Consider the following 12,506-nt stretch of genomic DNA (forward strand, 5'->3'; position numbering starts at 1 on the left):
AGGAAGCCCGCCTCATCCTAGGAATCCCAAGCAGGGGGGAAAAAAAAAAAAAAAAGAGGCACCAAGCTATTAGGCAATTCGGAGGAAATTGAAATATCAATGCATCGGGGGTCAAGAATCTCTCAGCGCCCGCAGGCAGCCCCAGCCTTCCACCCTTTGTAGTCCCCAGTGCCTCCAAGAAAGCCCCTATCTTTGCCAGGAGGACGGGGGTGGGGTCGAAGAGCGGTGATGGCGGCGCGGGTTGGATACCCCTTGCTCTGTGCTAAGTCTTTCCGAACCGGGGGACTTCTGCCTCGGAGAGATTCCCTGCCATGACCTCCTTTCTCGAACCCTACTCATAGTCATCACCTGTCATTTAAAGATCTATTTCTTGTTTTCTTAAATTATAAATTCTTCCAGATAAGCGAATCTATGTTTCGCTTCTGAGAGTCTGCCACCGAGGGAAGGACAGCATTGTGTACGCAGAAAACGTTCAGACATAAACGAGTTAATTAACAAACTGTTTAAGCCCCTACGTCGGTTCCGGCGGCGCCGAGGAGTGCTGTTTGAGGGCAGTTTTCATCCAGTTCACAGCCCTCAAGAATGCAATCATGAGACAATTAGAGAGAAGCCACAAGATAAATCTATAATCAACTCCTTAAGGGATGAGGTCAAGGCCGCTTCAAGTGTAGCTTCTGTCTGTCCTTCTGTCTGTTGAGGGCGGTAACCAACCTGCCAGCTCTAGGGCCACACCCTGGCCGACTCCAGTGGGCCGGGGCTCTGTAAGGTGGTGGGGGTGGGGTGGGAGAGGGTGGGTACACCTCCCCAGTGCGCCAGCTTGCCTCGGAATATCAGGGAGGAGCGAACTGCTGGAGTCGGGTGGGTTCCGGGACCACAAAAAGGGGAGAGAGAGAAGTCTCTGGCTTATGGTGAATCCAGCCTCCAGTGGGGCACACCTGTCTCTCTTTCCAGCCCTGCGGGCAGCTGGCCCCTGTGAGGTCATCATCGGCAAGATATGGCTCAGAGCCATTCCCCAGGCAATCCTGAGCTCACTGGACGGCCCAGGGAGAGGTTCGAACCGGTTATGGGAGTGTCAGGAGGTCGCTGGAAGCTCAACACCATCAACCCGGGCAGAGCCAGGGCCACCTGGGCTCGGGAGGCAGGCTGCCAAAGCCCGGACTCTGGAAAGCGCCCCTCCACTCCACCCCACCCCACCCCTGCAGCATTCTGGAACGTGTAGTCCCGGAGAGACTCTTTTCCCAAAGAAGCGTGTAATCACTGAAAGGAATACCCGAGCGGGGCACCCTGGGAGCCGCGCGCGACTGTGGGGAGCCGGGAAAGCGGACACGCAGTGCTTCCTGGAACTTGAAGTCCAAGAGTGGCCTCCGCGGTCGAACCGGAGTCCCCGGGAGGCAAGAGCTGCAGCGAGCCCGAGCGCAGCCTGCTGGGGGTTGTAGTCTTTTTGTTGCCTACCATCCCGGGCGCTACTGGGACACCTGGGGTCCTAGGACTACAAGCCCCAGAAGCCCATGCGCAGGCGGGAGGGCGGGGCAGGGCCCGGAGGCTGGGGTACCGCCTCCTCTGCAACGCCGGGCCCGGAGTCTTAGAACCCAGGGCCCGCAAGGGTCCTCGCGCGGCTGCCGTGATGCAGAAATACGAGAAACTGGAGAAGATTGGGGAAGGTAATGGGACCGCGAGATGCTCCTGCAAAATCTTCTTCTGCAGACCCTTCAGCATTACTTGCAGCCCTGGCTCCTCTACCGTCAGCAATACCCACAGATTCCGACCTCAGCACTGGCTGCAGCCCTGGCCCCCTAGCTCAACACTCCGTGCAGACAGCAGTCCCCCCACCCCACCCCCCTTTCGCTAGCGTTTCCCATGGACGCCCCACTCCCCACCTTAGCACTCCCAGTGACCCACCTCCCGACCTCTACACGTCCTGCATTTCCTCTCCATCCTCACTCAGCACCTCTTGCACAACCTCACCCACCCCCAGCCTCAGTTCTCTCTGCAGACCTCCAACCTCTGCGTTCCTGCCAGCCCTTATTCTTCTCCCAGACCCCTGCTCCCTATTTCCAGACCCTCCAGAAGCTCGGCCTTTGTGATAGACCTCCTCACCTGGCCCCTGCAGCCTCTGCCTGTTGCAGACACCCTTGAGCCATCTGCAGCACCTCTTTGCCACATCACCACACACAGAGCTCTCTGCCGTGCCCAACCTTTACCCCAGATCTCTTCCCTTGCTCCTCCAGTATCAGCAGTAACACCCTCCCACGCTGCTTGCTGTCCCGGCAGGGGCTTCCTGAGTTGGGAAAGTGTGCCCCATCCTTTCCCTACCCCTCCCCTCCTTCCTCTAGGCACCTATGGAACAGTGTTCAAGGCCAAAAACCGGGAGACTCATGAGATTGTGGCTCTGAAACGGGTGAGGCTGGATGACGATGACGAGGTAGGACTTGGGTGCCAGGGCCAGGGAGGGGCTGGGGGCCTGGGCCGGGTGGGATGTGACTGTGGCCACCTGGCCCCTCCAACGTGTAGGGTGTGCCGAGTTCTGCCCTTCGGGAGATCTGCCTACTCAAGGAGCTGAAGCACAAGAACATCGTCAGGTGTGTGGGTGGGCTGGGTCAGAGGAGGTGGGGGCTTCAGAGATGGGCTGGGCTGATATTGGGCTCTTAGGTGCAGGCTGTGGCCCTGCCTGCCCAAGCCCTCGCTTCTCCCCAGGCTCCATGACGTCCTGCACAGCGACAAGAAGCTGACGTTGGTTTTTGAGTTCTGCGACCAGGTGAAACGGGCTGGAGGGCCAGTAGCCTTGGGAGGATACAGGGACCCCAGCTGAGGTTCATCTCTGTCCCATCCCCCACCCCCATTCCTTTTTCAGGACCTTAAGAAGTATTTCGACAGCTGCAATGGTGACCTAGATCCTGAAATTGTGAAGGTAAGGAAACCGGTTTCCTGGGAGCTCATTGAGGCTGGATTTGGAGTCTGTATTCAGTGAACATGTTCCCAGGCCCCGCATGGAGACACTCAGGGAACGAGAGGAGGAGAAAACCCTGTTTCTGCTTCTAGGAGCCTCCGTTTTAGTGATCATTTTCACGTGACCCCTTTAACCTGAAAGGAACTCTGATGTCAGTGATAGGATTTACATTCGAGAGGTGGGAAAATGAGGTTCCAAGAGATTCACTCATCCTACAGATTCTTACTGAATGCTGTGTGCCAGGCACTGTTCTAGGCCCAAGTGCCCTGTCCAAGGTTCCAAGGGAAATAAGTGCTTGATGACTGTTGTTGTCGTTCAGTCGCTCAGTCCTGACTCTCTGCAACCCCATCAACTGCAGCACGCCAGGCTTCCCCATCCTTCACTATCTCCTGGAGTTTACTCAAACTTATTCCATTGAGTCGGTGATGCCATCCAACCCTCTCATCCTCTGTCGTCCCCTTCTCCTCCTGCCCTCCATCTTTCCCAGCGTCAGGGTCTTTTCCAATGAGTTGGCTCTTTGCATCAGGTGGCCAGAGTATTGGAACTTCAGCGTCAGTCCTTCCAATGAATATTCAGGGTTGATTTCCTTTAGGATGGACTGGTTTGATCTCCTTGCTGTCCAAGGGATTCTCAAGAATGATAAATGGAAAAAAAAAAAAAAGAATGATAAATGATAACACGGCACAATATACACATGGATGGTTATGATGTCCATGTTCAATTGAGGCCAGGTAGGGGACAGACAGCAGTGTGGGATGGGAAGGCAGGAAGCCCCACCAAGCTGCCAGTTCCAGAAAGGTGGGGACCAGGGCTCCCCCATTCGGCCTTCATTTCGAGTACCCAGCAGAGTACAAAGAAGGTCCTCAGTAGTGAAGGGGTGAGTTGCCCTGAGCTTGGTGCTGAAAGACGGCTGGGGTTTCAGGGCCCGTGATCCCCTGCAGGGTGCATGTCCCATCCAGAGGGTCTGATGACCTTCTCCCTGCCCCGCCCCCAGTCATTCCTCTTCCAGCTGCTGAAAGGCCTGGGCTTCTGTCACAGCCGAAACGTGCTGCACAGGGACCTGAAGCCTCAGAACCTGCTCATCAACAGGGTACCTCAGGGGAGGGGGCAGTGTGTCTGGGAGGTGGGGGCAGGGTGAGGGGAGCCAGGCAGGAAGGTGGGAGCAGGGGGCCTGCCCTCAGACTGTGAAGAGCCCCTCTCCATGACTGTCTCCCTGCCCACCCCCAGAATGGGGAGCTGAAACTGGCTGATTTTGGTTTGGCTCGCGCCTTTGGGATCCCTGTTCGCTGTTACTCAGCTGAGGTGAGCTGCAGGGGTAAGGGTGGGATGCTGGGAGTGAGGGAGGGGGTCCCCAATGAGCATCACTCAGCTCCTCCTCCAGGACTCCTGTCTGAGCACTCTCCTCCATCTCTAACTAGGGGTTCCCATGGGTGGGGTCTTCTTCTCCAGGTCGTCACGCTGTGGTACCGCCCACCCGATGTCCTCTTTGGGGCCAAGCTGTACTCCACGTCCATCGACATGTGGTCAGCTGGCTGCATCTTCGCAGGTGACGTGTCCGGGTTCTGCGGAGGCGCTCTCCCATTGGAGTGGAGGGTACCTCCGGGGAACGGAGTGGAGCCCCTGCGGTGGGAGTGGGGGGCATGGGGGTGAGGGGTTCTTCTTATATCGCCCCCGCCTCTCCCCCAGAGCTGGCCAATGCTGGGCGGCCCCTCTTTCCTGGCAATGATGTAGACGACCAGCTGAAGAGGATCTTCCGATATCCTTCCATCTCCCTTCACCTCACGCCACCCCCCAACCCCTGAGAGGGGATCTGAAAGCCCCCCCAGAGCTCAGAGTGCAGGCTGGGAGGGCAGTGAGGGGCGGGGCCAGGATTGGGGGCACCTGCGGGCTTGTCCTGAGGGCAGAGGGTGGTGAGCAGCCTAGAGGTCATGGGGCAGGTGCGTGCTGCTGGCTGGTGTGGCTGGGAGGCAGGGAGGGCTCTCTCCTCCCCCGCTGAGAGCTGAATCCTTAGGGTGAGGGAGCAGAAAGGAGCAGGAAGGTGATAGAGGGGGAGGCTGACCGCCTCACCGGGGCCATGGACCTCAGGGCTTCAGTCAAAGTAGTTAATCATGGCTGTCAAGTATCTGGTCTGCTAGAACAGCATGCAGCTGAGACTGCATGAGGGTGGCATGGGCTTGTGTCGTGAACTGGGGGATGGAGTGAGGAGGGCTGGGGTGGGGGTGGGTAGGAGGAACCTCCTTTCCCGGGGAGAGAACCCCTCGCCTGCCCCTTTCCTCCACCTGAGTGGCCCTTGACCCCGTGGACACACTCCTGGGCACGCCAACCGAGGAGCAGTGGCCTGCCATGACCAAGCTGCCAGACTATAAGGTGTGATGGGGCAAGGGGGGCGGGGGTCATGCGTGGTTCACCCCAAGTGTCTGGCCCTGGCAGTCTCCACGCCCTTTCACCGCTGGTCTGACTCTCCCTGTCCCACCACAGCCCTACCCGATGTACCCGGCCACAACGTCCCTGGTGAACGTCGTGCCCAAGCTCAACGCCACAGGGAGGGACCTGCTGCAGGTTATGAAGGGCAGTGTGGGGGGCGGCCAGCGCACTTGTTGGGGCTGGTGTGGACTGGGGTAGCCCAAGGCCTCCTGGCCTGAACCCACCTCACCTCTTCCTGTCATCCAGAACCTGCTCAAGTGTAACCCGGTCCAGCGCATCTCGGCGGAGGAGGCCCTGCAGCATCCCTACTTCTCCGACTTCTGCCCCCCCTAGGCTCCAGGGCTGGGGGCCTGGCCCACTTGACGCCCCCTCTGGGGAGGGGCGAAAGGCAGGGATGCACCGTGTGCTGAGCTCCAGCTGTGCTGGGCCGGTCAGGGTGGAGGTGCCCTCACCCGTGGTCTTCACTCCCTCCGTGGACTTTATTTAATTTCATAAATTGGCTCCTTTCCCACTGTCTGGCTGATGTGGTGGTGACGCGGCTCTGGGGTGGGGTGGGGCGGGGCAGGGCAGTGCTGGGGGGAGAGCGTCTGCTTCACTGCATCACCCTCTGTCACCCTGCTTCCAGCTCCAGCGACCTAACTGTCCCACCCTTGCTCTGCTACTGTAAGTGGCCAGAGGCTGGGGCTTGGAGGCTGTGACGCTCACCCCATGTGTCTGTGCTGGGGGCGGGAGGCAACGCTGCTCCTGCAGGTGTGTGTGTGCAGTGGTTCGTGTGCTCTTGTCCCCGCCCCTTCCTCTGCCCAGGAGGGGCTGGTCCTGGGGAGTGAGGCTGCCAGTGTCCAAAGGCAAGGATGGGTTTCCACCAGAAATGGGGAGCAACCACCAGAAATAATGGGGAGCAGAGGGCCGGCCTTTCTTCATGGTTCTTTGGTCCCTTGTGTACCCGCCCCTCCTCTTCCATCTTCATCCCCCACACCTAGGCCTGCAGGCTGGGCCAGGAGAGGCCCACAGCTGTGGTTGGGAACCCCCCCAGCCCTGCTCCCTAATCTGTCCTTTTCCGACACTTAGGGTACAGAGAAGGTGCAGGGAAAGTGGGTCTGGGTGTGTGCTTCCTGGCAGGGGTGGGAAGGGGCTCCCCCGCAACCCCAAGCTGGGGCCTTTGGCTCTTGCCAGGAGGCTGGGGAAGCAAAGAGAGGTTCCCCTGGAGATGGGGGCCACACCAGCACTCAGTCCCTAACGTGAGAAAAAATCACAACCACCTCAAACAGGACAGCAGTCTGGTTCCTGGGAGCGGGCTGCCCCTCCGCTTCCCGCTGCCTGTTCCCCCGCTTCTCGGTGGGGGGGCTCCAGATAAGAGCCTCCTGCCCGCCCTTCCCTGACAGGACCCCAGGGGTGCGTCCTACCGCTGCCTCGGGTCTGCCTGCCTCTGAGTTGTCGGTTTGACAAAACTCACTCACAGGGAGGTGCAGTGACCCCTGCCTTCCCAGCGCACTTCTCTCATAGATTTCTGGGGGGTTAACGTTTTGGACACCACATCTGCTGGGTGATGGTGGGCAGGGGCCTTCTTGGGGCTGAGTAGGGCTGAGGGTGGCTGGGCCAGTCGGCCTGTAAGAGGAATGGCAGAGGAGGCTGACGCACTAGAACTTTATTTGGGGTGAAGGCGGCAAAGAGGCAGGCAGGTCAGCCACATCCAGGGTGTCGGGGTGCGGCCTTGAAGGCACCGCGCCCCAGCCCCCACGTCTAGAGGCGGGTAACGAGGTAGCACGTGCGGTGGGAGGCAGAGAGGGTCTTGGCGACAGCGGAGCAGGGGGTGGGAGGCCTGGGGAGACAGACCGCAGCGCTGGGTCCTGCCTGGCCCCTGCCCTCCCAGACCTAAGCTCTGCCCTCCTTCCTGACCTCAGGAGGCCATTTCTTATTACCTGGGGCCTGGGCCGAGGTGGGGAACCTGGGTCCGATGGCTGCCCAGCCCTTCCTGAAGCTGTGAGAGGAGGGAGAGGGTCAGAGGTGGGGGCGGGGATGGAGGGGTCTCTCCCACCCGCCACCCCAGCCAGGGTCACTGCCCCTCCCCTGCCTCCCAGCTGGGTAGGGATGGTGTTCTACACTTAGGAGGGGGCTGAGCACCCACAGTGGCGATGGCAGGGGTAGGGTTCGGGGGGCTGTTACCAGATTGGCGCTGGAGGGCCTCTGGGGGCGCTTTCGGTTCCAGAAGAGACGACCCAGGACTCTGTCCCAGAACACCTGGGGACAAGCAGCGCTGGAGGTGGACCCCACCCCGCGATGCTGTGCCTTGACTCCTCCCCCTCCCCCAGCTGGGGCCCAGGCCCACCCACCTCACAGAGGTAGTCCAGGATCTCCAGGATGGTGAGCAGGCTGGCCCCGATGAACAGTCCCATCTGGCCCCCAATGTCACCTGTGGAGGCGGGGTCACCCCGTCAGCCCACAGCTGTCTGCCCTGCCCACGCCTCCCCCTGGGCTGCAGGGCGCTAGCTGCACGTAGGCGCAGACACACCGAGCAACTCAGACATTTCGTAGGCCTTCTTCTGCTCCACCGTCTCATAGTTGAGGGCCTCAAAGAAGATGTCCAGCACCAGCACGTTCTCCCTGGAGGAGGAGAGTGTTTGTTGGACACCCCTAGTGCCGGCTGCTGGCAGGAACGGGTACCCCGTTCTCTGGTCTTCTCTGGTCTCTGGGACCTTTCGTGAGCCCTGGTGGGGAGGGTGGTGGTGGGGGGAGCCCGTTTTTCAGAAGAGCCCAGCTCAGGAAGGTTGAGGCGCTTGCCCAGAGCCCCCAGAGCCGGGGAGCGATGGGTAGCCGGGTTTCCCAGCCCTGGGTGCGCAGGGAGGTTCCGCCCGGAGGAGGGGGCCCGCCCCGCCCCCAGGCCCCCCGCCGGGCTCACGCGATGTAGGCCTCGCTGCGGTTGTGTTTCCGGGCCAGGTAGCGGGCGGCGGGGCGGCTGGGCATCCGCACCATGGAGAGCTCCTTGGCGTAGCGCGTACTGGCGCACGGGTTGGGGCAGCGGCACGCGTCCTTCCGCAGCAGGGCATCTGCCGGCCACAGGCGCCCGGGTCAGGTCCTCCCGCCCCGCGGGGCCGGCGCCGGGTGCAGAGCCGGGGTGCGGGGTGGGGGTGGGGCCGGGGTGCGGGAGGCTCTCCCCTTACCCAGCGCCGGGTGGGCACAGTCCTTGTACTGCTGGGGGCTGCACACTGGGGCACTGCCTGCACGGCGGGGGCAGGAGACAGCTTCAGGAGCGGCCCCCAGGACCCCCGCTTCCCCATACCCCCTCCTCCGCGGCCCCCAGCCTCTTACCTGGCATGTGCATCATTCTGCAGCCGCACTTCCGGGCCACATAGCGGCTCTGGCAGGCCAGGCGACACCCCATTAGACTATAGGGAGGGCTGAGGCCCGGGCTGGGGGTACCCAGAGGACCAGGCGCTTCTGGCTCAAAGTCAGGGTCCAGAGAGACAGAGCTGCAGTCCCCCCAGGGCGGCGGCAGGAAGCTCAGCTGGAGGCGGGTGGGTTAAGGAAGCTCCCTGGCGGGCAGTGAGGTCCCTGGGGCAGGTGTGAGGAGCTGGGATGGGGTCTGGGGGGGGTGGGGTGGGGGCACCAGGGAGGATGCTTGCTGCTTCTGACAGGACACGAAGGTCTGGTAGCCAGGGGCTGCCCCGAAGCCCAGCTGGTCGATGAGTGGCGGCTCCTCCTGGGTGTGGATCTGCACTCGGACCCCCACCTCAAACGGGGTCTCCTCTGCAGGAAGAGGGGGACCCTGAGTCCTGAGGCCCAGGTCCCAGGGGGCCCCCTGCTGCAGCCCCCTCTCCCCAGGACTGTGACCAGCTAACCCCACCCCTTCCCACAGTAAAGGACAGGCCTGGCTCCACGCGGGCCCACTCCCGGGACGCCCCCTGCACGCTCCCCTCCCCGTACCCACGTCCCTCCACACAGGCAGGTACTCCTCCTGCTGCACGTCCAGCATAACCTCCAGCCCGTTGCCCATGCCACCCTTGGGGGTGCTCAGCAGCTCGGCTCCATCAGCGCCAGAGTTAAAGGTGTAGCACTGCCCCATCCGGGTGAAGATCTGAGGGGCAGGCAGAGGACAGACGTCTCCGGGGCCAGGAGGCCCTTTCCCGAGGCCAGCGCGAGGACCCTGCCACCTCTCTCCTCCCTGGCCTCTACCTGGCTCTCTCTTTGAACACTGAAGCCCGCATCTTCATGCCCCCAGCATGTGTGCTAAGTTGCTTCAGTCGTGTCTGACTCTGCAACCCTATGGACTGTATGTAGCCTGCCAGGCTCCTCTGTCCATGGGATTCTCCAGGCCAGAATACTGGAGTGGGTTGCATGCCTTCCTCCAGGGGGTCTTCCCGACCCAGGGATGAAACCCAGGTTTCCTGCATTGCAGGTGGATTCTTTGCCAGCTGAGCCACCAGGGAAGCCCAAGAATATTGGAGTGGGTAGCCCATCTCCTCTTCCAGGGGATTTTCCCGACCCAGGGATCAAACCTGGGTCTCCTGCACTGCAGACAGATTCTTTACCTGGTAGCTGAGCCACCAGGGAAGCCTCATGCCTCCAGACCCTCCCTTAACCGGCACATGGACTTGGACTCTCACAAGCTCCCATCACCCCCATGCCTCACCCTCACCACAGGCCCTGGGCACAGCCCGCAGGACAAGTGTTTCTTTGGAGACTGGCATAAAAGGAAGAAGGTCCCAGTTGCCCTCCTTCAGGTCTGGCAGAAGAGGCAGAGGTAAACCAAGCTCCCTCCCTGCTGGCAGAGAAGTAGGGGGCCCTGGCCCAGCACACCAGACACTCCCAGCACACCCCAACTCCCTAGGAGCAGGCTCTCCCCAGACCAGACCTGGGCCCAGAGCCAGCCTGGGTGAGGGCCCCCAGTGCCCCCAATGTGACCTTGCCCTCTGCAGTCCAGCTGAGAGTTGGGAGGGGACTGAGAAGGACTGCTTCTTGGGCTGAACAGAAAGGCACTGGTGAGGCGAGGGGAGGGGACCCCTGGCCCCTGGCGCAGCACGGCTGTCCAGGACCCCTGGCTCTGGGGGAGGCTGGCACAGACGGCTCACCGTGGTGAAGTTCTCAGGCCCACAAGGCCAGCCTCGGTAGCGACAGTCCAGCAGCATGTCCTCGAGGGCGTGCCCGGCCCGGGCATAGAGCCGGGCCACATCGAAGGTGGGGCTGGGCATGAAGCCGGGGGGCGCAGGGGGCCGGCCCAGGGCGCGCAGGTAGGCAGCATGCTCGGCGGGCTCCAGGCCCAGCAGCGCAGGCCCGGCCCAGTGCAGGTCGTTGGGTGTGAGGCGTGAGCGCCGCAGTGGGTTGACGTTGCACAGGGTGACGGCCGGGAAGGTGAGCCGGCGGCTCTCGCGCTCCTCCAGGGCCGTCTCGTGGTGGAACTCGCTGTAGTAGTGCACCCGCCCCGCCACCTGGTACAGGAAGGTGGCCAGGGCCAGGAGCACGGCGGCAGCCCACAGCCCCCGGCGTGCCGGCGGGGCCCCCGGGCCAAAGACGTGGCCCAGCCCGTGCATGGTGCAGCTGCTGGCGAACGCGCGGATATCCGAGGCGGGCAGCCGGGCCTCCTCCGGGCCCGCAGGGGGCTTCATGGCTGCAGCCCCCGGGGCGGGGGTGCAGGGGCGCAAGGGGGCAGGCGAGAGGGTCAGTCAAGGGTTGGGAAGGGTCATGCAGGGGTGGGTCAAGGAGGGGAGAGGCGGGGCACTGGCCTGGGGAGACGGGCTGTCCTGTCTGTCGGAGGGTCCCCTTGGCCTCCTCTGGCCCCAGGTGGTGGCCCCGCTGGGCACAGTGATGGGCCCCAGGGTGCGGGGGGCACTCCGTGGCAGAGACCAGGTAGGGTGCAGCCGACGTGGCAGGCAGGGCAGCTCTGCTGGAGGCTGCTTGGCTGAGCCGGAGCTGCCGCAGAGGATTGGGTTTCAGCGGTGAGGGGGCAAGGGGGCTGGCAGAACAGTCTGGGGGGGGCGGGGAGGTCCCTGGGGCCCCAGGCTGAGCCATTAGTGCAGCGTTGGGGGGGGTAAGGGAGGGGGGTGGCAGTGGAGACTACCAGAGGCGCCAGCAGGAAACCACAGCATTCCTGGATCAGGCTTGAGGAGGGGGAGCCCGGAGACAAATTGGGGCTGGGGTGCTCCAGGTGGACCCCAGGTTCCCAGCTGCAGCCCCTGAATATTGGGCCTGAGGGGCAGCCGCTGACCCTCAGGCCCAGCCCTCGCCCCCCCACCCCCTCAACCTCACCCCGGTTCATCTGCTCTTTCGCAAACAGCGGAGCTGGCTCTCGACCAGGCTGGAAAGCGATGGGGAGCTGGCATCAGTGAGCTCTTCCTTCCAGGCCCCCAGCGTCCCAGACGACTCTGGGTGCTGGGAGCTCCTCTGGCCCCACGTCCAGAGGTGGTCCATCTCCGGCGATCCTCTCCCACCTCCGCGTGCGCAGGCCCTCCTGTCTGGGTGGGGGGGGCTGGCCTCTGCTGCAGGGACGGTGGGCTCACCCGTCACCCTTCAGGTGGGACATAGGTGCCCATGGGCCGCCCTCTGGGGTAGTACGGATGCTCTGTGAACTTCACACCTCTTTTCACTTAACAACACATCCTAGAGGCTGTGTGGTATCCAGCGCCCGGAAACCTTCTGTGTTTTTTAAACGGCCACATACCATTTCATTTATGCGGATGCACCATCGTTTGTATTAACACAGCCACACCCCTGTTGATGGATACTGGGGGTTTCCAGTCTTTCGTGGCAAACAACAGCGCTCTCAGTAACGCTGCACAGATGGAAACTCCCACAAATACAGCCGCCGGGTCAAGAAGAGGTAACTGCACGGGGAACCTGATCGACACCGTGAAATTCCCCACAGTGGGCGCTCCCATCAGGAACAGGGGCGTGTGTCTGTCTTCCAAAGGTGGGCGGGAGCAGGGGGTGGGGGCGCTTTTCTAAAGGAGGAACTACATGGCCCCTGGGCCAGCTGGAGAGTCCTGGGCCACAGGGCCCAGCACAGGGTGGTAACACTGGCCGTCTCTGGGCAGAGTCGGGGCCCTTGAATGAGGCCTCAGATGTTTCAGAGATGGGTCGGCGGAGGAGAGCTCCCGGCTACTGGAAAACAGACAGCAGAGCTTCAGGCCTGCTGGCCTCGTGG

General features: G+C 62.2%; 2 protein-coding genes across 2 annotated transcripts; one reads left to right on the top strand and one right to left on the bottom strand.

Annotated features, from left to right (window-relative positions):
* The first annotated feature begins 1,523 nt into the window (after positions 1-1,523).
* On the top strand, positions 1,524-5,887 carry CDK5 (cyclin dependent kinase 5). Its single transcript, XM_027538595.1, has 12 exons — positions 1,524-1,661; positions 2,334-2,422; positions 2,512-2,579; positions 2,695-2,755; positions 2,852-2,908; positions 3,942-4,037; positions 4,175-4,249; positions 4,397-4,493; positions 4,634-4,703; positions 5,254-5,314; positions 5,426-5,506; positions 5,618-5,887. Exons 1-12 carry the CDS (start codon positions 1,625-1,627, stop codon positions 5,702-5,704), a joined length of 879 nt encoding a protein of 292 aa, XP_027394396.1. The 5' UTR covers positions 1,524-1,624; the 3' UTR covers positions 5,705-5,887.
* Positions 5,888-7,001: 1,114 nt separating this feature from the next.
* On the bottom strand, positions 7,002-11,344 carry ASIC3 (acid sensing ion channel subunit 3). Its single transcript, XM_027538601.1, has 11 exons — positions 10,438-11,344; positions 9,293-9,443; positions 8,988-9,115; positions 8,678-8,873; positions 8,530-8,586; positions 8,268-8,415; positions 7,881-7,972; positions 7,702-7,781; positions 7,535-7,609; positions 7,291-7,349; positions 7,002-7,190 (listed from the first exon to the last, which is right to left on the bottom strand). The coding sequence occupies exons 1-11, from the start codon at positions 10,969-10,971 to the stop codon at positions 7,112-7,114; spliced, it is 1,599 nt and encodes a 532-aa protein (XP_027394402.1). The 5' UTR covers positions 10,972-11,344; the 3' UTR covers positions 7,002-7,111.
* Between the last annotated feature and the right edge of the window lie 1,162 nt (positions 11,345-12,506).

The sequence above is a fragment of the Bos indicus x Bos taurus genome, chromosome 4 (genome assembly GCF_003369695.1).
Source record: "Bos indicus x Bos taurus breed Angus x Brahman F1 hybrid chromosome 4, Bos_hybrid_MaternalHap_v2.0, whole genome shotgun sequence".
Taxonomy (NCBI): Eukaryota; Metazoa; Chordata; class Mammalia; order Artiodactyla; family Bovidae; genus Bos; species Bos indicus x Bos taurus.

Excerpts from the sequence above, each read along its gene's own strand:
- CDK5 (XM_027538595.1), top strand. The coding sequence starts at position 1,625 with ATGCAGAAATACGAGAAACTGGAGAAGATTGGGGAAG. Across the intron at positions 2,756-2,851 it reads TTTTTGAGTTCTGCGACCAG|GACCTTAAGAAGTATTTCGA; the intron begins GTGAAACGGGCT and ends TTCCTTTTTCAG. Across the intron at positions 4,704-5,253 it reads CAGCTGAAGAGGATCTTCCG|ACTCCTGGGCACGCCAACCG; the intron begins ATATCCTTCCAT and ends CCCCGTGGACAC.
- ASIC3 (XM_027538601.1), bottom strand. The coding sequence starts at position 10,971 with ATGAAGCCCCCTGCGGGCCCGGAGGAGGCCCGGCTGCCCGCCTCGGAT. Across the intron at positions 9,116-9,292 it reads GCCTGTGTGGAGGGACGTGG|AGGAGACCCCGTTTGAGGTG; the intron begins GTACGGGGAGGG and ends CTCTTCCTGCAG. Across the intron at positions 7,350-7,534 it reads GGCCCTCCAGCGCCAATCTG|CTTCAGGAAGGGCTGGGCAG; the intron begins GTAACAGCCCCC and ends CTCCTCTCACAG.